The sequence below is a fragment of the Microcebus murinus genome, chromosome 8, assembly GCF_040939455.1.
Source record: "Microcebus murinus isolate Inina chromosome 8, M.murinus_Inina_mat1.0, whole genome shotgun sequence".
Lineage (NCBI taxonomy): Eukaryota > Metazoa > Chordata > Mammalia > Primates > Cheirogaleidae > Microcebus > Microcebus murinus.
In genome coordinates, this window is record NC_134111.1 from 18,898,289 (window position 1) to 18,926,222 (window position 27,934).

A 27,934-nucleotide genomic window follows, 5' to 3' on the forward strand; every position below is an offset into this window, starting at 1 on the left:
CCCTTCGGATTCCTCAGAACTCTTTTAGTTATTTCCATTTGCTAGTATTTCTATTTGCTAGTATTTTTATTTCTATTTGCTAGTATTTTCATTGCTTTTCTCCCTCTTTTTTTTTCCTGTAAGCCGTTACTTGATGGTAGCATAACTTGTTTTACTTCTGTTTTTGGATGTGAGTTACAGATAATTAGAAATCCTATTGAGCAAATTAAAGAAGAGAGAAAGTAGAAACACAAGACAGTACAACATATGGAAGCCCTCTTAGGCAGCACTGTTGTTTGCTCATGTGCACACGCACATACCAGTTTCTTCATAAGAAACGGAAAATCATTTTTCTTCATTTTTTTCTATTTTCTTTTTGTTGTTGATTTGTAGTTTGTGTAATCCAGGGTTAAAAATCCCAAGAATACAATGTCTCTTATCTTTGACGAATGTTGGATTCAAAATGGGGGCAGAACATACTGGTACCGTGTACTCTTTTCTGTCGGCTCTATAAGGAAAACTTTTTTGGATGTTAGAATGAAATGGCCTTTTTTTTTTTTTTTTAATGTGAAATATATTAGTCTTGGCATTAAGGACTTTGGACTCTGTTTTATGTTTGGTACCAGACTAGCTTCCTTGTGTTAATGAGTAAAAATGACAGATACCTGCACCCTGTAGTATTTGAGTTTGGGTTGGAGAAGTACATTGGAAGGAAGTGAGAGGAAAGAGTATTTAAAAACCTATCTGGCCCTGATTCACAGGTGCTTCAGCTGGTTTTCCCCAAAGCCTGATATCACAAACCAGAGCTAATTGCCTCGTGCCTCACGTGTTCCCCAGTCATGTGACTGATGATCTGTCAATCATGCTGAAGATTCATATTGGAAGTCTGCCCTCTTTTCTGCCTTATTGTTTCTCCCCAGACCTGGTGAATAGGTTTCTTTCACTAGTAAACAGATGTACTTCATACATTGTTGAAAAGGCTTAGGAGATAGGTGGTTGGACTCTGACTTGCTATGCCTTTGAAACATTTTCCTTATTAAGTTTGGAACTTTTCTGAGCTCAGCTACTTTAAATTGTTAAGGGTTTGTGTGTGTGTGTGTGTGTGTGTGTTTCCCCTAACCTTGGCTGAAGTGTAATATGCTATAAAATACTGAAAAAAGTATTTTATTTTGCTATGAGGAAGTCACCTTATGAGTTCCATTGAGCTCAGTTAATCCAGAAATTGTGGCCATTTGCTGACTTAAAATGCCAACCCACAGAAGGATTTTAGAGAATCTTCTGCAAGTGTGCTTCTGGGAGGAATCAATGCTCTTTTACTGAAACCAACTCTGATTTCCTCATTTTCCGTTCTTTATACTCAGTTTTTCTGTGGTTTAGGTTTGTGAATTAAGAAGCAAATTTTCTGTTTCAGTATGAAATTTAATACAAATCTTTCTTGTTATATGTTCAGCGGCCATTGCAGTCATTTGGACAGACAGGAAAAAGGTCTAAGGTATAGTAAATATTTTGGTGTGCTGGCATGCCAAGGGCCTTCCTTCATGCTTGACGAATCCTTATTTTCATATAGCACTACATCCAGTTTAGTTTTTTCATATTTTGTTTGGGGCAGAAAGCTTATTTTGTTTTCTTTGGGGTTTTTGTCTTGCCTAGTCGCTTTTGTGCATTGCTTTTTTATCTTTGATGGCTCTTTGTAGAGAAAATTGCTTTCTCACCATGCTTTGGGTTTTGAAGTTGGAATTATTCCCATTCTTGCTTTTGCTATAATTTTCAAAACTGCAATTGTTTGTTTCCCCTCTTAACAAAGGGTTTTGGTGGTGTTTAATGATATATTTAACTTGCACATTTCATCTACTTTTATACATGGCAGAAACTATTTTTAAAGAAACTTAAAAATCTCTTTCTAGGGGGCTTTTGGATATGCCCTAGATTTGTGAAATATAGTGTTAATTTTAAATACTTCTCTTTAGTCGAGCTCAAAGTTAAAGCTAGTTCGGAGCCTTGCAGTATGTGAAGAATCTCCACCACCCCCTGCTGCAGAGATATCACAGGAGAACCAGGTAAAAAATACATAAATAAATAAAAATCATTATTTGAAGACATGGTGGAACTGGAGAATATTTTTGCATATGGTGAAATAAAAGTTGTGTGTATAAGTTATGGTTGTGTGTTTTATTTTTACTAAGTAAAACTGATTTGATAATACTTGCCACCCAAAGATACAGATAAAAAGTTGGGAAAACTCTTTGTTTCAGTCTGAGATTTACAGCAATGATTTCTCTTGTGGAAAAACTTAGGGATCATATAATTAACTGAGAATGTGGCTTTAAGACAGTTATTATTGAAAAGTTACAAAATATTAAAGTAGTACTTCCATTGAATAGAATTGGATGAAATTTGTCCTTTTAGTTTTGATTTTTAGAAATTTGTGAAGTACTTAGTGCTTGTGTATAAAGAAACTCTCCAAGATGCTTGATAGGTTATTATACTTAACCTGAATGCATGGTGAATCCAGTTTTCATATTAGCTTGGATCCTTCATAGTTGTCTAATATTTCTAATTTCTCTTCTGTCTTAGAACAATGAGGTTGGAGCAAATAATTTTGCCTCTTATATTTTTTATGATGCTGTAGCTTTACTTTCTTTTAATCTCAGCTATGGATTGATCTTTGTCTCATGTTACATTTGAACATTTATGCATAATTATATTTAAGCCCTTTACCAATGTTTACCAGTATGATAACTTTGGCTCTTAGTGATTTGTTTTACTTAATAAGAGTTTGAACAATTTAAAATGCCCTCATATCCAAACAATCAGTTTCCAAGGAATTGAGACAACTTTGTGGTTATTTTAAGAAGCTGTGACTGATTTTAGAAAAAGTCATGACATGTACATTTTTTTCTTGAAAATAAATACCAAGTATACATTTGATGATTCAGGCAAAAACTGTTGTACTTCTTGCTTTAGATGATGCCCTCAAAAGCCTATCATAAAATCTAAGGATAGTTGTCACATATTTAGAGTACATCCTGTTTTTAAAAAGCACTCTATACTTTTTGTATCCAAAAATGCAGGGAAAAGAAGGCTTTCAAATAGATTATTTGTTGTCAATGAAAAGTACTTAAAAATCTGTTTCCTTAGATATTTTCTGTGTCAGAAATATAATGATCAAAATTCATTTGTGATTTTTTAATGTAGCTACGTGAGAGATAGCTATATGTATTCAATAAAATAGATACATTTTTTAATAATAAAATCGACTAGTGAAAGTAGAAATACAGTCAAAATATTTTAATACTATGTGTTGTTACTTGGGGAACATTTACAAATATTAACCTTTGGCTTTTATGTGGTTGTTGATAAGGCTGAAGAGTTATGATACACTGTGGAAAAAATTGGTAAAATTGTTTTTTGAAATAGCAGTTTTAAAAAGGGCTTTTGTTCAAGTCAAAGTTAATAGTATACCTGTTCAGAGCGGAGCAGTAGGCAGTGCAGTGTTTTTTGAATATTCATTTCTTTGTCCTGTTGACCAAAATGTTACATCATCTTAGTCTCATGGCATAGCAGTCAAAGGAGATTGAGGAAATGAGAAAAAAGGTCAGTCATTTATAAGTCTGTTGATGCAGAGAAAATGCATACTTTTTGAGAAAAACCGTAACATCATCTTTGTTTTTTTCAGTGCATTTTACCTTATTTGAAAAATGTATATATTTACCAAATGTATATATTTACCAAAATGTATATATTTTTCAAATATATAAATTCCTATGGTACTACATAAAAATTCTTATGGTACTACATAAATTTGGCTAGTGGAAGTTTATATGAGCAAAAGAATAACATCAGGAATATGTTACATATTAATATATACATTATTGATCGTAGATAATTTTTTCGTGTTTACAATTCAGAAAGATAAGTTACGGATAATGGAATAAGGGAGCTACATCAGAATTGTTATTCCACTTAATGCATTCTTTTTTGGTTTATCTTGGATACAATAATTTTTTCTTTTTAGATAATAACCTATGAGTAAAACTCTGTGAATAAAAGATACTTCTTTTAGTAGAAAGTCTTTTTCTAAGCCTTGCATTAACTAAATTGGACCTGAGTGGGAATTGGAAAATAAATTATTTCTCATGAAATGTGCTAGTATCTAATCCTTGATGGTAAAGACACTTTCTAGCTGATTTACTTGATTCAGAATGTGATTTTGAAGAATTAATCTGGAATAAAACTCATTATTCAAAAGGTTGAGAGGCAATTAAAAGAGAGATGTCACTTGTATCTAAGAGCTTATGAGAGGGAAGTGGCCTCAATAACTGATGTCAATGACAGAGTGAAGAGTAAAGGGAATTGCAGCTTCCTGTGGAGAGGTAGATATTATTCCAGTTATTTATAGTTAGAAGAGTTTGTGTATAAGAACTTCAGTGTTTAAAATATGTCTTGTTGATTGCTGAAAACAGAGCCAACTGAAGATACAGCCTCAGTATATTAAGCCTACTAGATTTTTAAATTACAGTTTAATATTTATCATTAAAATATATGGCTTTAGGAGGAGAACTTAGAAATGAGATTTGCTAGTCATTGAAAGTGCTCATTAGTGAAGATCTAAGTAGGGTGAAATCTTTTCTCCCAACCTGGATTCCATTGGGTTATGTTTGAGTAGCAAGAATAGAAGCTACAAGTCAGGAAAATTTGTTAAATACTCTGAACTTCTGAAAAATAGTTCTGAGATTCATTTCTATGTATCTGTTTTACAATTATGAAAAGAATAAGGAAAATGAGTTGGAAATGAATTACATTTAGAGAAATGACTTATACTGGTTGATGAATGTAATGAAGTTCCTGGTGTCTTTGGTAAGCAAGACAGCGTAAAGCAAATGTTCATCATCCTGGTGAAAATTTCCAGTGCATTGCATTTGCCCTATGTTGTGAGCACAAATTTGAACTGATGTGAATTGCAAAAATTGGAAAGAGATAGAAATAGCAGGTAGCAGTCTTATTGGAGTAAAAAATCATTTGATCAAAATTTTGCTGAAGATTATTTTGAAAAATTTATGCGGGGAAGAAAAGAAGCTTAATAGAAATCCAGCTGGCTGCAAATTTGAGAATACTAAAATTTATATCCCATTGATACTGACTTAATGCCCCTACCACCACCACTACCACCCAGAAAAGCCAAGTAATAATTTGATTGATGTCTTTTATCCCCCCCAAAAAATAATATAACTTAGTCTAAAATAGGCTACACCTTTATTTTTGGTAAAAATGATCTGGAATTTATTACAACTTTCTTATAACTTTGCCTGAGTAGGCAGAGCTACATAATTTTTACCTTTTCAGACTATATGAATTAATTTCCAGTAATTCCCTTGGGTTCTGAAATTGCATGTAATGATACTGTTTTTCAAATCAAATGTGGAGTTTGTTTTCCATTTCAGTCTTATAGAATATTGTTACTTTATGGTTAAACATTATGTATCTGTAACATACAGTCTTGTTTGAAATCTCTCTAAAACAACTTTGTGGTGACTGAAAAAGGAAAGTCAAATTTAAATCTCAAATAAGTCATGTACAGTTGGTTTTGGAAATGTTTGTACTTAACATTTTTACATGGGAAGAGAATTAAGGAATATGCAATTATAATGGCTACTCAAAAACGTAATTCTTATTAATCATTGACTTGATGCTCATATGTTCCTTGTGTCATGATTGATGGTAATTATCATGGTTTTACTTGACATCTCCATTACAAAAATAGGTTTAAGAAGACCTCAGTTCTGACCCTCCAGGAGTTTTACAAGTAGTAGCACTTAAACTATTATAAAAAACATTAATTTTACATTTTAAATCAAGACTTTGATAAAAATGGTAAAATATTTTATGTAGTTTTCTAGTTTTGGAGAATCTAATTGGATAAAATAAATATCTTTTTCCTTTTTTTTTTCCTCTGTACAATTTTGTAATACTCAAAAAATCTAAATGTGTGGTATTAAATGAGTTGTTTTATGTTTTCATTGAATAACTTATTTTGCCTTCCAACAGGAGAAAATTCAGATCCCATTAACACAATCATTTGAAAAAGAGGAGAAGCCCTCAAAAGATGAAGCGGAAAAAGAAAAAGCCAGTGATAAGTTGCCCAGAAAAATGTTATCAAGAGGTATGCAATTTATTTTTGTATTCTTAAACAAAATTTTACTTTCAGTAATTGCATTCTTTACTCCTCAAATAATTATGTATAGTGTATCTATATTAAAAATGACACAGAACAGAATGGAGGGATGATATCATATTTATTCATCTGGATAAAATGGTATAATAGTTCTGTACATCAATCAATAAGATGCTTCAACCAAAAATTGTAACATATACCAGAGTCACTGAGGAAGATAAATGTCTTATTTTGGGGTTTTTTGTTTTGTTTGTTTTTAATTTTTTAAAGACAGGCTCTCACTATGTTGCCCAGTCTGGATTTGAATTCCTGGGCTCGAGAAATCCTTCTGCCTCAGCCTTCCAATTAGCTGGAACTATAGGCATGTACCACTGTGCCTGGCTTAGATAAACATCTTAATCTCTTACTGGTCTGTCTCTCTTATTAAAATATTGGAATCATAATTTGTATATTGATTCCACTGAAAATATTACTTTTTAAAATATTTTTTCCTTTTTTACTCATTACTGTATAAATGAGGAAAAATAGTAACCATTATTAAATATAATGTTTTTAATTTAATTTAATACTTTTTTTTCTTATAATGCCCATCCAGTCAACAGGTAATTTTTTTCTTTTTTTTAATCTTTTTTAAACTTTTTTTTTTTTTTTTTGAGACAGTCTCACTTCTCTTGCCCAAGCTAGAGTACCGTGGCATCAGCCCAGCTCACAGCAACCTCAAACTCCTGGGCTCCAGTGATCCTTCTGTCGCAGCCTCCCGAGTAGCTGGAACTACAGGCATGTGCCACCATGCCCGGCTAATTTTTTTCTATATATTTTTTAGTTGGCCAATTAATATGTTTCTGTTTATAGTAGAGACAGGGTCTCGCTCTTGCTCAGGCTGGTTTCAAACTCCTGACCTCTAGCGATCCACTCATCTTGGCCTCCCAGAGTGCTAGGATTACAGGCGTGAGCCACCACGCCCGGCCAATAGTAACCTTTAATTCTTTATGATACAAAGAGCTGATACCATAATATTCAGTATCCAATAAGAAGATTCTTGGAAACCTAGAATGTTTATTTTTCACAGTAAGTTTGGAGGGTCTTCACCATTATCTAGTGTTGCAGGTCAATACAAATGCTTTTTAAGTTTATAAACCCAGTTATGTTGATCAGTGTTGTAAACAGCTAAGAATATTGCATTTAAGGGGAAGAAATAAGCATGAATATTTGAAAAATATTTTGAAAGCAAGTCTTTAGTAACAGACCTGATAAAAATCTAAGTAAATTATTCTTTCAGAGCTAAAATTCCTGTCTACCTCCAAATTGCTTCCACTTATATTCATAAATGAACTAAGCTGTCCTAAATTGCTACAAATATAGTTAATTATCTAAATCATTTGAATGTTTCACCTAAGGAGGCATTTTTGACCATAAGGATGTGGTAAGTATATGAAAGGATCTTTAAAGAATTTAGAGTAAATTAAACTAACACATGTGAGAGATTAATTTTTTTTTAAAGAATGTACATGGACATACAGTTATATAAATTCACGCACATTATAGGAGAGTAGAAAAAATGTGATCATCTGGACTCATCATAAATTGCCTTTTCCTACTTTGTCAGTTTTTTTCAATGTGGGACATCTCGTTTTATTTAAGATATCATGTGTAAAAGGGAAAGGGATTTGTTTTCAAACAACTTTATACTGGGTTTTTGTGTTGTTGTTTTTTAGATTCCAGTCAAGAATACACTGATTCAACTGGCATAGATCTACATGAATTTTTAGTAAATACATTAAAAAACAATCCCAGGTAAAAATTAAATTTATAAGGTTTACATTGCTTCTAGAGTAACATAATTTTGCTATATATGTTTTCATTATTGAGTTAGAGTATTAGAATAAGATTGCAAAGATTTGAAGTACACCAGAAACATTTTAGTTTCTTAGGGCTAAGATACTGGTCTACTATATGCACACGTATAAATATCTTTTTGCATTATGCATGTCACTGTGATGTAAAAATAATTCATACTCTCTGTAGGAATTTCGGGAAGTAGCGAATCACTGTGATATTTAGGCTTTTAATTGAGAGAGAGAGAGAGATACCATTAATTGTGAAAAGAAAGAAAAATATCTTACCATAATATGCTCAACCAATTAAGAAGTTAGTATATTCAGATTGAGATTTTGAACTGAGTTAAATGCAGAATTTTTGTTCCTTTTTGCTAGTTTATAATATAAATCTTAAATGCAGAAATTGTTAAGGTGCTTATTTCAGTTAGTAGTTTAATTGTGAAATCCTTTGTTTTGCCTACATACTAAATGAGTAGTTTAGTTTGATGACTTTTTGGCAAGCAATCAACCACTTTGAGGCATTCTCCCTACAAAACGGCTATCCACAGAATATCTGAGCAATACTTTCATAGGGTAAAACACACCAGGTTAATTTAAGAACTCCTTTTCTAGATATTAGCTTTCCAAAGTGGTGGTTATTTGACATACTTTGAAGTAAAAAGAAAATAATGTCACTAGGTATGTGCATATGGAAGATAACATGAACAATTCTCTTCAGTCTCACTGAGGCTTATTTCATGTCCAGTCTTGCTTCAGGATAACCTTCATTTTCATTCAGGATTTATTGTATTCAATACCATCTTGATTTTCTGTTTTGCACGTAATATAAACCCCAAAGGGAGAACCACCAAAATGAAAAGTGGTCTCCTTGTAATAGGAATTAAAGGATTACAGTTACAGAGTAAGAGGGAAGATAGGCAACTCTGCATGACCTTTTTTTTTCCACTTCAAGTTTATTCCTCAGTAGCCCCAGCAGACAGGTGAATTCATTAGTTCATTGAACAGGCATTTATTGAGTGCCTAACCATGTGCCAAGCATTCTAGATATAAAGATGAACAAGACATAATCGGTGATGCTGAATGAAATATTCACCATCTCTGTGCTAGAAAAAGACATGATAAGTAATTAAAGTTAGAGCTGGGCGCAGTGGCTCACGCCTGTAATCCTAGCTCTCTGGGAGGCTGAGGCGGGCGGATTGCTGGAGTTCAGGAGTTCAAAACCAGCCTGAGCAAGAGCAAGACCCCGTCTCTACTATAAATAGAAAGAAATTAATTGGCCAACTAATATATATAGAAATAATTAGCCGGGCATGGTGGCGCATGTCTGTAGTCCCAGCTACTCGGGAGGCTGAGGCAGGAGGATTACTTGAGCCCAGGAATTTGAGGTTGCTGTGAGCTAGGCTGACGCCACAACACTCACTCTAGCCTGGGCAACAAAGTGAGACCCTGTCTCAAATAAAAACAACAAAAAAAATTAAAGTTAGAACAGATGTTGTAAAACAGGTCTATCCAAAAGCCAAAGAGGGGAACCCCAACCTCTGTTTGAAAGGATTTGGGAAGGTTTCACTGAAAAGGTAGTATCTGAGCTGAGGCTTGAATTCGGAGTACTTTAAACGGGAGCTGTCCATACAGAAACATGGGAAGGGCATTCCATATAGAAACAAGAGCATTGCCAAGACAGAGTAGTGTGAGAGGGGAAATGGTGTATCAAAGGGAAGACAAAATTGTATCCTCTGGCTCTTGCAAGGAGGCATGTGGCAAGTGATTTTGGAAAGTGATAGGGAAGGTATTGGTGAGGTATAAAGCATAGATCATATCCAGTTGTATTGAGGACACCCTGAGGCAGTGGGGGAATGTGCTGGTACCTTTCTGTTGTCCCAAAGAGTGTAGAGTGCAACTGTGAAGCTAGGGATGCTTAAAAAAAAAAAAAAAAAAAAGGAAGGCAGCAATAAACAATGAAAACTTGTCTTACTTGGAATGCCAATGTTGTACCAGTTGAGAAATACTGAGAATGGCATACTGAGTTAAGGAGTAATTACCACAGTCAGATTTGTGTTGTAGAAAGATTACTTTGGCATTTTAGGAAGATTATTTTGGCAGAGGAGACTGTAAGCTAAAAGAGTGGTTAGGAGACCATAGAAAACAATAGAGGGGAAAGGACACATTTGAAGGATATTTAGGATATACCACAATGGGACTTGATGAGCATTTATATGTGGAAAGGTAATGAGTAATGAGTACAGTAGGGTAGAATAGAATGGCCACTATGTTTCTAGCTGGACAGGCAGCTAGTCCCCATAACTGAGAAAGTAAGTAAGGGGCAATCATGAATGGAATGGAGTATACCAAACAGGGAGCCAGGAGATGGGGTCTGTGGTCAGTTAAAAGGCTCTAGTTTTCAAGTGAATAAACCAGGCTGGAGTTACACATTGATCAGTAGAGATGAAGCTTGCTATGGAAGGGATTGCCCAGAAATGAAATAAATGACAAGGACAAAACTGTGGAGAGACAAATTTGTAAGGTAGATGAGAAGGGAAAGACTTGAGTCCTAAAGATAGCAGAAGAATCATGAGAACACTTGTCCTAGAAGTCAACCAAAGGGTAAGTGCTTCATGGAAAATAAAATAACAAAGGGAGATGAAAACAGAAGTACCAAAAACAATTAGATTTGGAAATTAGGAAGTTGTTGACTATTTGAAGAAGTCATTTCATTTGGGGTTGAATGGTGGATATCAGAACTCAACCGGTTGAGGAGTAAGTGGAAAGGCAGGAAATACATAGCTAGTGTGAGTAAAACAAAATAGAAACCTCGAAAGGCAGAGTTTTTCTTCTTTGTGAACCTATAGGAAAGACATCAGCAAGGGACAAAGATTAGGAATCTCTTTTTTTTTATTTTTCAAAGGATCTGGTTTTCCTATATTTGCTTATTTTTAAAGAAATGATCACTTTGATGCATGATTTCCAATAAGATATGTATATTTTAAAAAGTGATTATTCTTTCTCATTTCCAGCTTGAGAAATGATTAATCAGATTTTACTTTTAAAGACTGTAATCATAACAAGGCTTTATCTTTTTCCTTTTTTAATTTCAAAATATTAAGGGAGTGCAAATGTTTTATATGGATACCTTTTATTAATATAATGCTTAAGTTGGGTTTTTAGTGTGCCTATCACCTGAAACTATTCAGTGTTTTATTGAATAGTGTTCATTACACTTGATAGGTAAGTTTTTACCCCTACCTCTCCCTCTTTCCTTAATTTCCAGTGACTTTTATTTCTCTTTGTGTCCATGTGTGCCCATCAGTTAGCTCCCAGTTATTTACATATGGTATTTGTTTTTCCATTCCTAAGATACTTCACTTAAGATAACAGCCTCCACTTCCATCTAAGTTGCTGCAAAAGACATTATTTCATTCCTTTCTATGACTGAGTAGTACTCCATGATGTATATGTGTGTGTGTGTGTGTGTGTGTGTGTGTGTGTGTGTGTGTGTGTGTGTAGTATATATATATATATATATAGCACATTTTGTTAATCCATTCATGAATTGATGGGCACCTAGGTTGATTTTTACATCTTTGCAGTTGTGAATAGTGCTGCAGTAAACATTTGAGTTCACTAATCATCCAGGAAATGCAAATTAAAACACAATGAGATACCACCTTACCCCTATCAGAATGGCCATTATTAACAAGTAAAAAAACAATAGTTACTGACATGGGTGCAGAGAGAAAGGAAAACTTATAAACTGTTGGTGGGGCTGCAAATTAGTACAACCTGCATGGGAAACAATATGGAGATTCCTCAAAGAAATAAATACAGTCTTAACATTCGACCCAGCAGTCCCGCTACTGGATATCTACCCAAGGGAAAATAAGTTATTTATCAAATAGAAATCCATGTATATGCATTGTAAATTATTTTTCAGTAGAAAGTATACACATGCATATGTCCATTAAGAAAAAAAAATAAAAAAAAAGAAAGTAATGCACAATAGTACAATTACATTTTCTTTTACACATGCAAAAGTTTTTAAACTATACGCATGGGCATTTAATGTATAATTTAATGGGTTTTAGTATATTCACATATATGTACAACTATCCCTACAGTCAGTTTTAGAGTTTTTTGATCTCCCCAAAAGAACACTATACCTTTTAACTATCCCTATGCTAATAATAATAATCATAATAGTAGTAGTAATAATAGATTATCCCCAGGCCTAATCTGTTTTCCGTTTCTGTACATTTCTCTGTTCCAGACATCTTATATGATTGAAATTATGTAATATATAGTCTTTTGTGACTGGCTTTTATTCACTTAGAATAATGTTTTCAAGATTCACATGCTACAGTACGGATGAATCTTGAAAACATTATGCTAAGTGAATAAAAGCCAGTCACAAAAGACTATATATTATTATTACTTCTCCGTGTATATGCTTCTTTATTTGAGTAAATATGCAAGTGACTAATTCATATAATGGCTAATGTATTAATACTAATCTCACTATGGGTCTGGGAAGTTCAGGTTAATGTTAAATTTTATGAGAAATAAAGATTGCTTAATAAATATTTCAGTATTCTCTCAGTGAAGCACACAGGTAATTGCCAGATATACATGGCACACAATTAGTGAGAGGTATGACAAATTCCCACTAAAGCTTTTGGGATTGAATATTGCGTAGAGAATTCCACCAGACATTAAGTAGATTTATTTTTACTAAAATTTATTCAGTCTTTCCTTTCTGGATCATTTTCATTTCAAATTTTTTTTTCAGATCATTAAATCTTTATCTTATTCTTAGTCCAATAAGAACAAACTTAATTTCCGATGTTAAATAACTCGTAACCTGGACTTTTGTTTGCAAGAAATATTTTCAGAGGCTACGCTATTAACTGCAGTCATTACTGAATTAGAACATAGGAACCTGAAGATATCCTTGATAGAGATTTCACTCACTGACATAATTGTATACCTATTTTTATGTTGATTTTTTTTAGCCACGTTGTATAAATTTTATATACAGAAAAGAAATATGGATAATACATATAAGTATTTTAGGTAACTAATGGAGGGGAACAACCCCATAGATTAAAGTTGAAAATCGATTATTTTTAAAGTAATTTGTTTTGCTCTAGGAAACATCATGTAATTGTCCTGTTTGAAATATCGTCTAAAAATCACTTTTATTGGAAGTAATGTTTAAGTCATTTTATTTATTATCTGTTGCACAGGCTTGACCAAGGGCATATAAAACACTGGGTAGAAAGTGATCAGATAGAAGCATTATTGTCTTCTGCTTTTTTATTTGCCACTGGTATGCCAGCTATACACTCTTTCTCTAAAGTTACTTTTGATATAATCACTAAAACACTAGTAACTAAAAGATTGTTGCCCCTTCTTTTTACTTTTTAATTTAATTTTATGTTGTTGTATTGTATTTTATTTTATTTATTTTTATTTTTATTTACATAGTCTCACTCTGTTGCCTGAGCTAGTGTTGTAGCATCAGCCTAGCTCACAGCCACCTCAAATTCCTGAGCTCAAGCAATCCTCCTGTCTCAGCCTCTTGGGTAGCTGGGACTATAGGCACACATCACCACAGCTGGCTAATTTTTTTCTATTTTTAGTAGAGACAGAGTCTTGCTCTTGCTCAGGTTGGTCTCAAACTCCTGACCTTAGGCTATTCTCCCACCTAAACCTCCCAGAGTGCTAGGATTACAGGCATGAGACACTGTGCCTGGCCTGCCACTTCTTTTTAACTTTAAGTAGAAGTTTATTGGTCAACATACTTGACAATCCTTGTTTTTATTAGCTCTCTAATGATAGCATATATTGGTTCATTTTAAAGTTTATACGATAGCAATTTCAATAAGTATGTCTATTTTTAGGTGTTTGTTCACATGCTAAACATTTAAAATTGCATTAAGAAAAGTAATTTGTAGACCCATTAGTTTGAGTCTCATATGTAGTGCCCCTATAAAGGATTATTAACTTTTAACTTATGACCATTACCAAAATATGTCCTCAGTTACAGATTTGAAAATCTGGAAGCTTAGACTAAGCTACAGGTCATAAAAGGCAGGAGGTGTAAATCTTTTTTTTTTTTTTTTTTAGAATAACAAAAAATATTTTACTAAAACATAAGATTTACAGAAGTTTCCAGACAAGCCACACAAAATGGTCACAAGCTTTTTTTTTTTTTGAAGGGGGAAATCTATACTCGACAGCAAAATCACAATGTTATTAGTGAGGGCTGTGATGTTTGTTTAATGTTCCCATTTTGGTTCAAACAATCAAGCTTGTCCATCTATAGCGTCTAAATAAAGTTAGACTTGGCTAGAGAGCATATTCTAAAGAACTGGTTAGCTGCTTTTAACCAATGCAATTAGATCACCATAAAAAGGAGGGAAGGAGCTCATAAAATTAAAACTACCTCCCCCCTCAAAAAAATAAAATAAAGAAAAACACCCACACCCCTGCAGCTAACCCTGACAACTACCTTCATTCACAGTGCTTTATACTTAAACCATGATGGGGGAAATGAATAAAAACAGAGAGGTGCCCCTACTTTTAAACGTTTCCCAACAATCCAGATGATACTTCTAGCCTCTGCTCATGCTTTACAACAGTGAATCAGGACAAGACATAGATTTGCTAATGTGCATTTAATCACCAAAGGACTGAAGATGTCTGGGCTTTTATTCTGTAATGTTTCTAAGACTGTGTCCATTAAATGCAAACAAAAAAGGAAGAAGTCTTGGCAGAACAGGAGAAGTGATGCACACTTGATGATCGGATCGATTTAAACATTACTCATGGCATATAGCCTAGTCCTTGCTCTAGCTGTTTCTATGGCTTGGGCTTCATTGGTCTTCCACTACTCCGCTACATCATTTGCTAACGGATCATCTGGATTGGGGGCACTTAACAAAGCCTTGGATTGATAGCAGAACTGTGAGGATCTGCAGTGCTGGGGACCATTTATCTTTCAAAATATCTAAACAGATTCTTCCCAACTTGTCTACATTAGGATGATAAATTTTGGTAATGCAACATACTTTAGGAGCTGCCATTGGGTATTCTTCTGGAAGGAATAGTTCAAGTTTCAAAGTCCCTCCCTCAAAGGGCGAATCCTGGGGGCCAGCAATGACCACATGAAAGTAACGGGCGTTGCTCTCATCTGGTTCTGCTTTAATGCCAGGAACGGGTTCTGCCGGCAAATGCTGGGTTTCCTTGATGATCCTTCAGGGCAGCCCGGCCATCTTGTCAGATCCCGAGTTCGGCCTCTGGTCTTGTCTCCAGCTCTGCTCGCCTCACGCACAAGTGGAAGTCCGGAGGTGTAAATCTTAAGACCCTAGGAAAGTTATCACTTTTATTTATCTAAAAGTTCTACTAAAAGCAGAAGAGCTTAATAATGATTAAAAAAAATCCTCTGTAATCTATAAATTTACATGGTAAGGGGGAAAAAGCCTGAATTTGTACTAATGGGTAGTAAAATTGTTAGATTTTATTTTCTTTCATGAAGAGAGTAGAAATTTCTTTTTAATGGCAACACAGTCACTGAAGAACATTTGAGATATCTTTTTTTGTGTGTGACAGTCTTACTCTGTTGCCTGAGCTGGAGTGCCATGATGTCATCATTGTTCATTGCTACCTCTAACTCCTGGGCTCAGGCAATCCTCCTGCCTCAGCCTCTCATGTAGCTGGGACTACAGGCATGTACCACCATACCCAGCTAATTTTTTTTTTTAATTTTTGGTAGAGACAGTGTCTCACTTTTCCTCAGGCTGGTCTTGAACTCCTGACCTCAAGCTATTCTCATGCCTTGGCCTCTCAGAGGGCTAGGATTACAGACATGAACCACTGCCCACCCTTGAAATATCTTATACCTGCTGTTTAGTTCAAACACAGAAAATCGTTTTAAATGCATTGTTTTGTGAACTCCAAATAAGCTGCTTGCCTCAGAGTCTCTCTTTTTAAAATAAGGCAGTATATATTTATGAGAAAATATATCATAAAAGTTACTAAAAATAGTATCTCAAGATAAATTGACCCCAAAAACTTAAATGAAAGAGAGTTTCACAGTTAAGTAAATAAGTCTTTTTTGGGAAGTTCTTCTTTATAAGGTTACTTCATAAGGTTCTCCAAAAATTTACAGAAAAAAAAGAGAATATTAAAAGAACTTCTAGATAAAATAATTTTATTAATTTATTCCATGAACAATATATTTGTTGAGCTCTTTATATACAAATAATCTGAATAAGTATGTAATGATAATTACATGTAATGTTAAAAAGTATGAAAGAAACGGGTTCTAATAAATAATATAAGAGAGTGTTTAGGCAAAGGAAATAGCATGTTTAAGGAAAGTTAGAAAGGAGCTTAGCAAGTACAGAGATAAGACAGGCTGATAGGAACCTTGTGAGGTAGGGTCAGGAGAAGAGGCTAGCGCTGGATGAAGACCTGCTCAGGCCTGTCATGTAGGCCATGTTACAAATGTTTAGTTTTAAGGGAAACCCGTGACAAATTTAACCAAGGGAATGATGTGTGGTCATATATGTGTTCTTAAAAAGTTATCATGCATGTTCCATGTAAGATTAGAAGGGAATGGGAAAGATAAAAGGAGACAGTGTACTGCTGTTACATAATCAAGCCAGAGGTCCTGATTGCTTGGGTACAGAGTTGTAGCAGTGGAAAAATAAATAGAATATAGATACAAATCTGTAGTAGTAATTAACTAGATAGGAAGATTAGAAAAAGGATGGTAACGAGCCTAAAATTTTCATGGTTCTGGTATGATATACTAGGGAGAAAGTAATGCCACTTGTTGATAAGGAATGCTAAAGGAGAATCAGATTTGAGGGCATAATTGAATGTTGCTAGAATTTATGTTAAAATGTAATCCTGTTTTCAGCTTTCGGTTTGAAATCACCAGGTAGTCATGTTTTTCTCTTGATTTTTTAACTAATATAAAAATGTATGATTAAATATTTGTTGAATGAATGGGGGGAAGGTATGACATAGTTTTATGAGACTTCTTTTGTAATACAGAGGGAGGATCAAATTCAGAGCTGATGTATACACTTTCAGAGGCTACCAACTCTTGAATTAAAATTAGAAAATCTTCTGTATGGTACTATATGGTATTTATTTTAGGAATCATTAACCTCTTGGCCCTTTTTCTTGATCTATAAAATTTGGAAGACAAAACTGAATGATCTATAAAGCTACTTCTAGCTTTAAGGTTCTCAATTGTATTTTTTATCACATACATGTGGAATTTCCAGTGAGTATGGGAAAACTCTGGAGCCATGTTCTTGGCGTGTGAGCAAGGAGGTCCTTTGGGAAGTGGGACTGTTAATTTGTTATAGCTTAAGTGCACTAAATAGGACCCTAGTGATCTAAAGGATCACATGCAAGTATTCCTTAGAGTCCTTATTTATTTTCTATGTTGGAAGTCTTTAGGTCACTTTGATTTTTATGAGAAATTTTCCCCAAAGACTTAAAAATATGATAGCAATTAACAGAATGAGTTGATAAGACCTCCTTTTCTGAATTTAGAGTTAGTAATATTGTTCATACTTCTGCTATTGTCCCATCAATGTACTAGCATTGGATTCCCATAGGAGTATTTCTGTTGTTAACTGGCATTGCATGTTCTTTAGAGTACTGTTTCTATGGAGTTCAGCATAACAAAGTCATGAGCTTAACTAAAGATGTCTGTTTTCTTGCTACCTCTCAGCTTTATTAAACGAGGAAATAAAATCTGATATGCTTTTATTATCTGTATATTTACAGAACACACTCTAATACTATATATTTAAGAATGGCCACATGTTGATAATTGCTAAAGTTGGGTGATGAGTACATCAAGGTTCATTACACTATTCTGTACATTAGTGTATGCATGAAAATGTCCATAATAAAAGCATAAACTGAAAATTATCTCATTTAAAACATTACTTTTATAGAAAAACATGTAAATATTCTAGCATCAAGCTTGTGGTAGTCCTGAATGTATAGTTTTTAGGGGAAAAAAATTAGCATTTAAAGTCATAACATGTTGACATTTGTGATTACTTCAATGTTGTAAGAGTCTTCATACTTTGTTTCAGGGACAGAATGATGCTGCTGAAATTGGAACAAGAAATTTTAGATTTCATTGGTAATAATGAGTAAGTCCTGACATTTAACAAGAAAACAAATTGTCATCATAGTTCTCCTTGGCTTACTAAATTGGTTTTTCTTCTACTTCTAGGTCTCTACGTAAAAAATTCCCCCCAATGACATCATACCATAGGATGCTGTTACATAGAGTAGCTGCTTACTTTGGATTAGACCACAATGTTGATCAGAGTGGGAAGTCTGTCATAGTAAACAAAACTAGCAATACAAGAATGTAAGTGTCAAGATATAGGTAAATGTTACCTATCAGTGTCATAATACTTTATCTTCCTACAGCATTCTTCATCTGAGGTTTTCCACATTAATTTTTGCAGTCTAATTAAGTTTCATGATAACCTTATGTGTGAGATAGGACCAAAAACAGCTCACTAGGAAGAAAACATAGCAGCCTGGACTCAGGGGAGGTAAATGAGGACTGGGGCACATGGTAAAAAAACAAAAACTCAGAGAACATAGTACCAGTGACATTGGACAGCCACCTTCCTATGGATTTTTTTTTAATCAATATAATTTAGATAGCTATGGTCATCTTAAGGCAAATTTGTTTAAAAGCTAGAGAGAACAAGAGCAGAATTTTACCATTGCATAGGGCAGTCAAAAAAATAAAAAATAAAAAAAAAAAAAAAAAAACAAGAGCAGAATTTGTCTTTGACACTCTCCCATTTAATTAATCGTCTATCAATTTACCATCCTTTCCAAAAGCTTCTAGTTTGGCTCCTGTTCTCTCACAAATCTCAAGATGTGAGCTCTTGGTTAAAACAATATCATCCATAATGCAGTTGCTAGTCCCCATCCTGTCCTATGTGTAATTTACTGAGGAAAAATTTTAAAGGGTTGGGAGAAGCCATTTGCTTTACAAAGTAACTGCTTTATAGTGTTGGTAAGATAGGTCGTCAGTACCATCAGTGCTGTTATTTGGGAGCAGAAGGCCCAATGCAGAGATACCCAAGTTATAAAATGTACACAGCACCTCTTCTGCCTATTTCTAAGGCTAATCCTAAAGCAGCTGTTAGAGTTCAGCTAAAATTTCTATTTTGTTTTTTCAAAAGGATTTTCTATATCAGTTTCATATGTGGTAGTAACAGTTCTGTCATAATAAATTACAGTCAACTTCAGATGCCATAAATAATGCTTTTTGGTTTATTATTTTTATGCATTTCCTGAAGCCAGATTTCTGTCATGGTCTTGTCTATGAACCATTCAGTTTACATGGTTATGTTTAATCCATCCACATCCCTTCTGTTATAATGGCCTTTTACCCTTATAGCTGCCATATTGCTTGCTGGAACTAAGTTGGTTTTCTTCCATTTCAAATAGTCTCTTATCAACTAAGTAGATATATTTAGTATTTTAAAATGATTGTTCCTATAATTAAAATTAAATTAATGAAAGTAGATGTCTTGGAAAAGGGTCCTCTCTTTCTTTAGGGATTAAATGTTACCTGAAAATGCAAGTCTGATAAAAATTTTCATTAAAATTTAAATGTTCTTGTCCCTTAGTCTTTAAAAAATATCCTTATCAATTAGTCTTTCTCTAATTAGTTGTATCATGGCTGAAGTAGGATAGTGACCATTAAGGTATGACCTGAACTATAGGTGAATAGAACTATAATTCATTTAACCAGTACCTTTCAACATTACTCAGAGCTGCTGGATACCCAGGAACATGTACATTAGCAGGCATTTTGACTAACATTTTGACTGGTGACTCTCTAAGGTTTTCAATACAGTGTAACCTCAGTTATTTGAATTATCTGAATGAAGTCAGAAAGCTTTAGGGTTCTCTTTATCACAGTAATCAAAAATTAGGCTAAACAGAAATGTTCGTAATGTACTTAAAGAAGTATGGGTCAATAATGTAATTATTACTAGACATTTCAGATCATTGAAGTTACACTGTATTCTTATTTTATATCTTCTGGGATATGAAGAAGGTTGCAAATCAGAAAACCTTAGAGATCTGCTCCACATTGAATAAAAACAAACTTACCTTTTCCTCATAGGGAGATTACCCGCTCCAGCCTTGAACCAGTGGTGTTGTGGATGTCAACAACCCGGTGTCCACTGGGGTGTCTCAATGGAGCGGGAAGTTGGCGATTGCAGGGCAGTAAATTCAGGCATCTATAAAAGAAAGAGGTAAGACAGTCTTAAGGTTAGCTGAAATGCCTGCCAGTACTGTTTGGTGTGGGAATCCAGCTGCTCTTAGAAAAGTTGCCAGGTTCTTGGTTAAGCGTTTTATAGTTCACTTTAGAATAAAAAGCAAGCTCTCACACAAGTACAAACTCCTTGAAAAAAAAAAAATGTGACTTTGAACAGCTACGAAAATAGATGATATAAGTAAGTGGGGGGCAGTCATGTAACAAAAATAACATTGTTAGAACTAAATAGAGACTCTTTCAAACCCCTGACGAAAGCAGTCTTTTTCTTATTATTTTGGTCACAAAGCTGTTTTTACTCTTTTATATTCCTTCTTCTTTAATTATATATATATAGCTGTATGTGGATATCTGTTCTATATTTCACTAATCTATTTTATGAGAGATTTAACTTAGATGATTCTCATTTTTAAATCTTCTTTTGCATAATTTGACAGGAGGCTTTTACAGTACTTTTTAAGAAATTTACTAGGTTAAAACAAATATCCCAAAGCGTTACTTGGTCCTATATATAATGAAGTTTGCTGAAAATGTCATTATTCAGGTTTAGTTGGATTAGGAATTTACTTAGGGTATTCACATATATTATGTAACTATGTAATAGATATTTGAACTCTATGTAAAAACGTAATACTTAGGGGGTTCAATTCGATTTTCTTTATAGCCATTAAATATATTTTTGTATACCATATATTTCAAAAGAGTAATTCTAGGCCGGGTGCGGTGGCTCATGCCTGTAATCCTGGCACTCTGGAAGGCCGAGACGGGCGGATTGCTCGAGGTCAGGAGTTCGAAACCAGCCTGAGCAAAACCAAGACCCCATCTCCACTATAAAAATAGAAAGAAATTAATTGCCCAACTATTATATATAGAAATAATTAGCCAGGCATGGTGGCGCATGCCTGTAGTCCCAGCTACTCGGGAGGCTGAGGCAGCAGGATTGCTTGAGCCCAGGAGATTGAGGTTGCTGTGAGCTAGGCTGATGCCACCGCACTCACTCTAGCCAGGGCAACAAAGCCAGACTCTGTCTCAAAAAAAAAAAAAAAAAGAGTAATTCTAATTTTGTAATACGGTGTGATATTAAGTCATGATATTGATTGAATTAATTTGCTGAAGCTGAGAGTATTTTTTGAGAGGTGAAATTTTATCTAATTATAATTTTCCAAGGGCACAACCTGTGTCTGTCCTCTAAATCTCAGTGGAACTTGCCACATTTCCACAGAAGAAAGACCAATCCACTATAAAATGTATTGCTGAGATTTCTTAATCATTGTTTGAGGTTATAACGGTAACCTTCAAAAAAGAATTTCTCTTTTCTAACCTGTTTCAGTTAAAGTAAAACAAAGCTGTGCCCTGCTGTAATTAAGAACTGTTGGTAACTTGAATGCATTTTGAAGTAGTCATTAAGTTTTTAGTTGATTCAACTACAAAATATTTGATTATTTTCATTTTGTATGATACCAAACTAGGAACTGTAGGAGTGATATGAGATACAGTGCTATACTTTCTTCTTTGTCCCAGAATTTTTTCATAGAGTAAGAGGAAGCATTGCAAAAAAACGAAGTATAGGCTTTGGGTCTGACTGACCTAGGCTCTGGCTATGGCTCAGTGATGTGCTTGCCCTTTGCCATTTGAACCTCAGTTTTTTCAATAATGTTTATAATAACAAACTTCTGAGTGTTTATTGTTTTATGTGTTGTTGTTCATGTATTATTAACACCCTTCATCTTCAGAGTAACCCTATAAAGTAGGTACTCTAGATAAGTCCCATTTTACAAGTGAGGAAACTGGGAAATAGAAAGGGTAAGTAATTTGTGCAAGTCATAGAGCAACTAGAGTGGTAAAGCTTAATATTTGAACCCAGGCAGTCCGACTCCAAAGCCCATACAGTATTTGATTTGGCCTCTCAACCATAACATGGGATAGTTAGTATTTTCTCATGAGATTATTGTGAGGACTAAATGAGATAACATAAGTTATCTGTGAATGTCGCTAATAAGTGGTAAGTTTTATTACTTAACTACTTTGATTAAATGTTAATGGTTGACTTTTCTATAAATATTGCATGTTATCTTTTTTTTTCCTTTGTTTTGTGTTTTTTTGTAGACCTGATCAGAAATTTAATGAACATATTAAGGATGATAAAGGTGAAGACTTTCAGAAACGGTATATCCTCAAGAGAGATAACTCTAGCTTTGACAAAGATGACACCCAGGTAATCTAGAACAATTATAGCATTTTTACAGATGCAAGACTTATACACCAGTAGTTCATTTTCCTAATAAATAATTATTCTCTTTTCTTTAGATGAGAATACGTTTGAAAGATGACAGAAGAAGCAAATCTATAGAAGAAAGAGAAGAAGAGTACCAGAGAGCTAGAGACCGGATATTTTCCCAAGATGTATGTATTAACCTATATTTAGGTTTTTATATTAGAATATATTCTAATTGCATTGTAGGGTCTCATTCCCCCTATAATTTATTGATTACATTTTTTTTAATTGAGACACGGTTTTGCTCTGTCACTCAGGCTGGAATTGGTAGCCTCATTATAGCTCATGGCAACCTTGAATTCCTGGGCCCAAGCAGTCTTCCTGCCTCAGCCTCCCGAGTAGCTGGGACTACAGGCTCGTGCCACCATGCCTGGGTAATTTTTCTATTTTTTTTGTGGAGACGGGTCTCGCTCTTGCTCAGGCTGGTCTCAAACTCTGGCCACAAGTGATCCTCCCGCCTTGGCCTCCCAAAGTGCTAGGATTACAGGCATAAACCACCATGCCTGGCCTGATCACATTTATTTTTAATCATATTTGTTACATATAAGGTCATCTTTTAGAAATAATGAGATCTGTCTTATTTGTGTTAATAATTTAATAGCTTATAAAATACTATATAAAAGTTGGAAGCAGATGTACTATAGGAGTTATTGAAAAATTATTGGACTGAGCATATAGTTTGTTTTTTTTTTTTTCTTTTTCATACTTTTGATAGACTTGAGGGTTTTTTGTTTTTTTTTTTGAGACAGAATCTCGCTTTGTTTCCCTGGCTAGAGTGAGTGCCGTGGCATCAGCCTAGCTCACAGCAACCTCAATCTCCTGGGCTCAAGTGATCCTCCTGCCTCAGCCTCCCGAGTAGCTGGGACTACAGGCATGCGCCACCATGTCCAGCTAATTTTTTCTATATATATTAGTTGGGCAATTAATTTCTTTCTGTTTATAGTAGAGACGGGGTCTCGCTCTTGCTCAGGCTGGTTTCGAACTCCTGACCTCGAGCAATCCGCCTGTCTCGGCCTTCCAGAGTGCTAGGATTACAGGCGTGAGCCACTGCACCCTGCCTAGACTTGAGATTTTTTAGAACATTGGTCTACTGTCTACAAAATCATATCTCTAAATCCTACTTGTTTGTGGACTTTCCTTAACAAATAACTTGTTTCTTCTTTTAAAATAAAGCTAATTGATTTTCAGATTATTATTTCTTTTCTACCTTACAAGTGATTATGTGAGAGAGGTCTAAATGATTAACTATTTTATGCATATATACTATAAGGGAGTCAGTTTGGTTTTACCAACATTTGTTTAGCATCTATTCTTTGAAGTACTAGGTACTATTGAAGAATATATAAATGTATGTAATGTGTATTAACACTGCCACAGATAGAAATTTCCTCTGTGTTAGAATGCAGATTAAATAACATTAAAATCCAGACCATCAGTTAATAATGTATAGCATTCATTCAACAACTCTTATTGAGCATCTTTGGTAAGTGCTGTGCTGGATACTGGAGAACATATCTATGGACAGATACAACAATTTATCCCCAAAACAACACCGTATGGTAGATACTATCATTGTTTTTATTTACAAATGAGGAAACTGAGATTTCAGGAAGCTAAGTAAAATAGCCAGAGATCACACAGCTAGAAAATGACAGTACTGGGATCTCAACCCAGGTCTGCTAAAGTACTAGATGTATGTCTATTTGTCTAGTTTAGATAGATGGGGTCTCTGCCCATGGTAAGTCGTCCAGTAATGACAATATGGTGTATATTTTCTATAGAGACGTGAAGGTATATTAGGAGACACAGCAGAAAAGCACCACAAATTAGAACTGGGAAGGGGATGAAGAGAGTTAGCTTCCAAGAGGTGACCTACAGGAGTGAAGAGTTCTAAGTAGAGGGTCAGTATTTGCAGAGGCCCAGAGGTAAGGAAGAACTTGACACTTGTGAGGAATTGAAAAATTCAGAGTAGTTAGATTATAGTCTGGGTGGTGCAGGAGTGACAAAGGTTTAGATTGGAAAAATAATCAGAAAACAGGTGACTTGGCCCTGAAAGTTTGTTAAGGTGGTTAGACTTTTGGCTTTTTTTTGGTCAACACACTTTTTTCTATAAAGGGATAGATAATAAATATTTTAGGTTTTTTGAGCCATATGGTCTTTATTTTCATTACAATTACTCAAATCTGATCTTTTAGTATGAAAGCAGCCATAGACAATTCATAAATGAACAGTCATAGCTGTGTTCCAATAAATATTTATAGAAACAGGCAGCTGGCTGTAGTTTGCTGACCCCTGTGCTAAAAAACATGTGGGAGCCATTCAAGAGGGAAGAGGTATGATCAGATTGACATTTTAGGAGACATTGCTGTGGCTTCTGTTGTATAAAATGGATGAAAAGGGCAAAAATTGCTGGCTGGAAAACGAGTTAGAAGACTGTTGCAATAATACAAACAAAAGGATAATTGCCTGACCTAGGTTAATAGTGCTGGAGGAGTTTTACTATAAGCTCCATTAAGGCACAGCTGCTTATTCACTGCTATTTCCACAGCACTGGTGATCAGATAATAAGTGAATGATGTGGAATCTGCAGACTGGCATATACCTTGAATATATGACAATGAAAATGGGTTCACTTGTTTGGAATTTAATATTTGAATTTCAAATTAATTTGGACCACAAAATGAATGGCTTCAAGATTTATCTGTTTTAAGTAAGCATTGTGTCTCCAAGGCAGAAATAAATTCCATTTTCACTTATTTGTGTATCCTTATCACCATTTTGGACTTTTTAAATATTATTACTCATATTGTTGTCATCATTGGTTTACAGATAGCATTACGTATTTGACAAAAGCTCAACTTTATGTATCTATTCTTTCTTTCTAGTCCCTGTGTTCCCAAGAGAATTATATTATTGACAAAAGGTGAGGGAATTTTTAAAATCTGTTTTGGTAACTGTCTGACCAATGGTAATAAAAATTAAAATATCTTATTCAAATGCCAACAGAATCCAAGATGAGGATGCTAGTAGTACCCAGCAGAGGCGCCAGATATTCAGGTATTAGAAGCATGTTTTCAATATAGTATTGAAAAATTAAAACACTTTTTCTTTATTCTTTTTCCCCCCTATTAGCTTTTCAAAGTTCTACTTCTAAATTACAGAGTTAATAAAGATGCTTCAGGAAGATCAACAAATAGCCATCAAAGCAGCACTGAGAATGAGTTGAAGTATTCAGAACCACGACCCTGGAGCAGCACAGATTCAGACAGCTCTCTCCGAAACCTAAAACCTGCCGTAACCAAAGCCAGCAGCTTCAGTGGAATCTCAGTCCTGACAAGAGGTGATAGTTCTGGAAGCAGCAAAAGCATAGGCAGGCTTTCAAAAACAGGTATAAATATCTACCTAAACCTGTGCAGTCAAGACATTAATTTTCCTAGTGTTTTGTTAGCTCTGTATTTATTATATGGCTTCTAATTACCCTAAAATGTAAAATCATTACCAGCAGTTCCTTGACAACCTCCAGAGTAGTTAAGGAGTGGTATGTTTATTGACATTAAGATTCACTTTCTGTCCTGGAAATAGATTTACAAACATCAATTAAAATAAAAATTCTTGTCTGTGGTGATATAAACTTAATCAGGTAGGTTCGGTGAATGTCCTCTCTTGTTTGAATACCCAATAGGTGATTGCAAATTCTTCATTGCTTATTTATAGTTGGAAGGCATGGTTTCTCACCTAGGATTATTTAACATTGATTGCATTTTTCATGATAAAATCCTTCATTTAACATTCAAAAAATGAATAAATGGCTGATAGTTTTTTGAGGAATTTAAAAACCAAAGAAAAACAATATGATGTAACTATTATAATTGATGGGAAATTTCAATAATCTCATTCTCCTAAACTGCTTTCTTTCAGAGTACCTTGGCTCATAACCTTTTCTCTTTTCATTTTCACTAACTGGCTTCAATACTAAAGAAGCTTAGGTGTCTTTTAGGACCTTATAGATGTTTGTTTTTATCCCAAAATAAGCATGAAAAGTCAGAAATAGTTGTTTCTCCCTAGCTATTGGGGTTAGCCTAGACATATGGTATTGTGCAGATAAGAATTGAAGGGAATATTTGAAGGTAACAATATTTATTAATACCTAACTAGAATCAATGATTTAAATTGTTAAGGCTTATGAATTATAGTTGCCACCTTTTTAATGTACAACATGGTTATATCAGAATTGTCTTAGTGTTTATGTTACTACAGATAGGCAACTTTTAGGAATATAAGAAATCTGCATATGTACCAAATATGCATTATTTGAAAAATGGTTACTGTGTCATCATAACAGAAAAAACTACTCATATATCATTAGAAAGCCATTTAGACACATTGCCAAATTAAAACATTTGATCATGTACTATTTATATCTGTATTCCCTTCAGAGATGAAAAGAAATTTTATTTAACCCTTCTTTTAATAAGTAAAAAATGATTTTTTTAAATTCCTAGGATAAATTGATGCAGTTCTTGTCAAGAGTCAGTTTGGCACAACTTAAAATAGAAGCTGTCTTTCAGAAGGCAATGTATAGTGTATCATAATTGTTTATTTCATTCACTTAAAGTTAATTCTCCATCCCGGCATCAAAACTCCCTTATTCAAACCTAATTAACTATATACATTATCCAGATCTTTTCCCTTTCTTTCATTGTCTCATTGGCCACCTTTTTTAGCCATTATGCTGAAACTAAATAACATTTTGGTCACTGTGTAATAGAAAATGAAATAGATTGTAGGTGTGAAAGGAGTTGAAAATCAATTATCAAATTAGTTTATTAAGTACAGTGAGAAATAAATTTTAAACTGATGCTAATGTAAGTACTTGGAATATTTTTCATGTTGTCTCTGTCCCTTGGTAAGATTAAAAAACTGAAAGTTAATGCTTTAACAGGAAGATGCTATGATTGTAAACTAAGAAATGAAATTCTACAATGAAATTTGATAATTGTTTCTTTTAATACAGAATTTATCATTTCTGTTATTTCCTACACTACTCTTAATCTTTCTGTGTTCTTATAGATAAGGGGTTTCTGATATAAGAGGTTTTGGGCATTTCGCTGTGCTAAGTTCTTTTTCCTGGGGGAAAAATGTAATCTGTATATTCCTAGGTGTTAATCTAAAAGGTAAAAATGTACATAACTTTGTCCTTTTGGGAATGTGGGTAATGTGCTTTTTGTGACTGTCTGTGGCTGGTGTTATTATAAATTTGCTTAAGTTGCATGCTTTGGCTATGACTTTTCTGACAACTTATGTGATCAATTTGCTGTATTAAA

The 27,934-nt window shown here is 34.2% G+C and overlaps 1 protein-coding gene and 1 pseudogene across 6 annotated transcripts in view; one reads left to right on the top strand and one right to left on the bottom strand.

Annotated features, from left to right (window-relative positions):
* Nucleotides 1-27,934, top strand: part of R3HDM1 (R3H domain containing 1) — a 119,933-nt gene that overhangs the window by 10,143 nt on the left and 81,856 nt on the right. For 3 of the 6 annotated variants that reach the window (XM_076005486.1, XM_076005487.1, XM_076005490.1), the window contains exons 3-14: nucleotides 1,430-1,471; nucleotides 1,947-2,036; nucleotides 6,025-6,139; nucleotides 7,867-7,945; nucleotides 18,111-18,170; nucleotides 18,254-18,394; nucleotides 22,442-22,550; nucleotides 22,643-22,738; nucleotides 22,868-22,984; nucleotides 25,496-25,533; nucleotides 25,617-25,667; nucleotides 25,772-25,998. In XM_076005486.1, the coding sequence (XP_075861601.1) occupies nucleotides 1,430-1,471; nucleotides 1,947-2,036; nucleotides 6,025-6,139; nucleotides 7,867-7,945; nucleotides 18,111-18,170; nucleotides 18,254-18,394; nucleotides 22,442-22,550; nucleotides 22,643-22,738; nucleotides 22,868-22,984; nucleotides 25,496-25,533; nucleotides 25,617-25,667; nucleotides 25,772-25,998 (1,165 nt within the window). The other 3 variants (XM_076005488.1, XM_076005489.1, XM_076005491.1) reach the window with 3 other exon arrangements.
* On the bottom strand, nucleotides 14,642-15,257 carry LOC142872342 (ubiquitin-conjugating enzyme E2 N pseudogene; annotated as a pseudogene).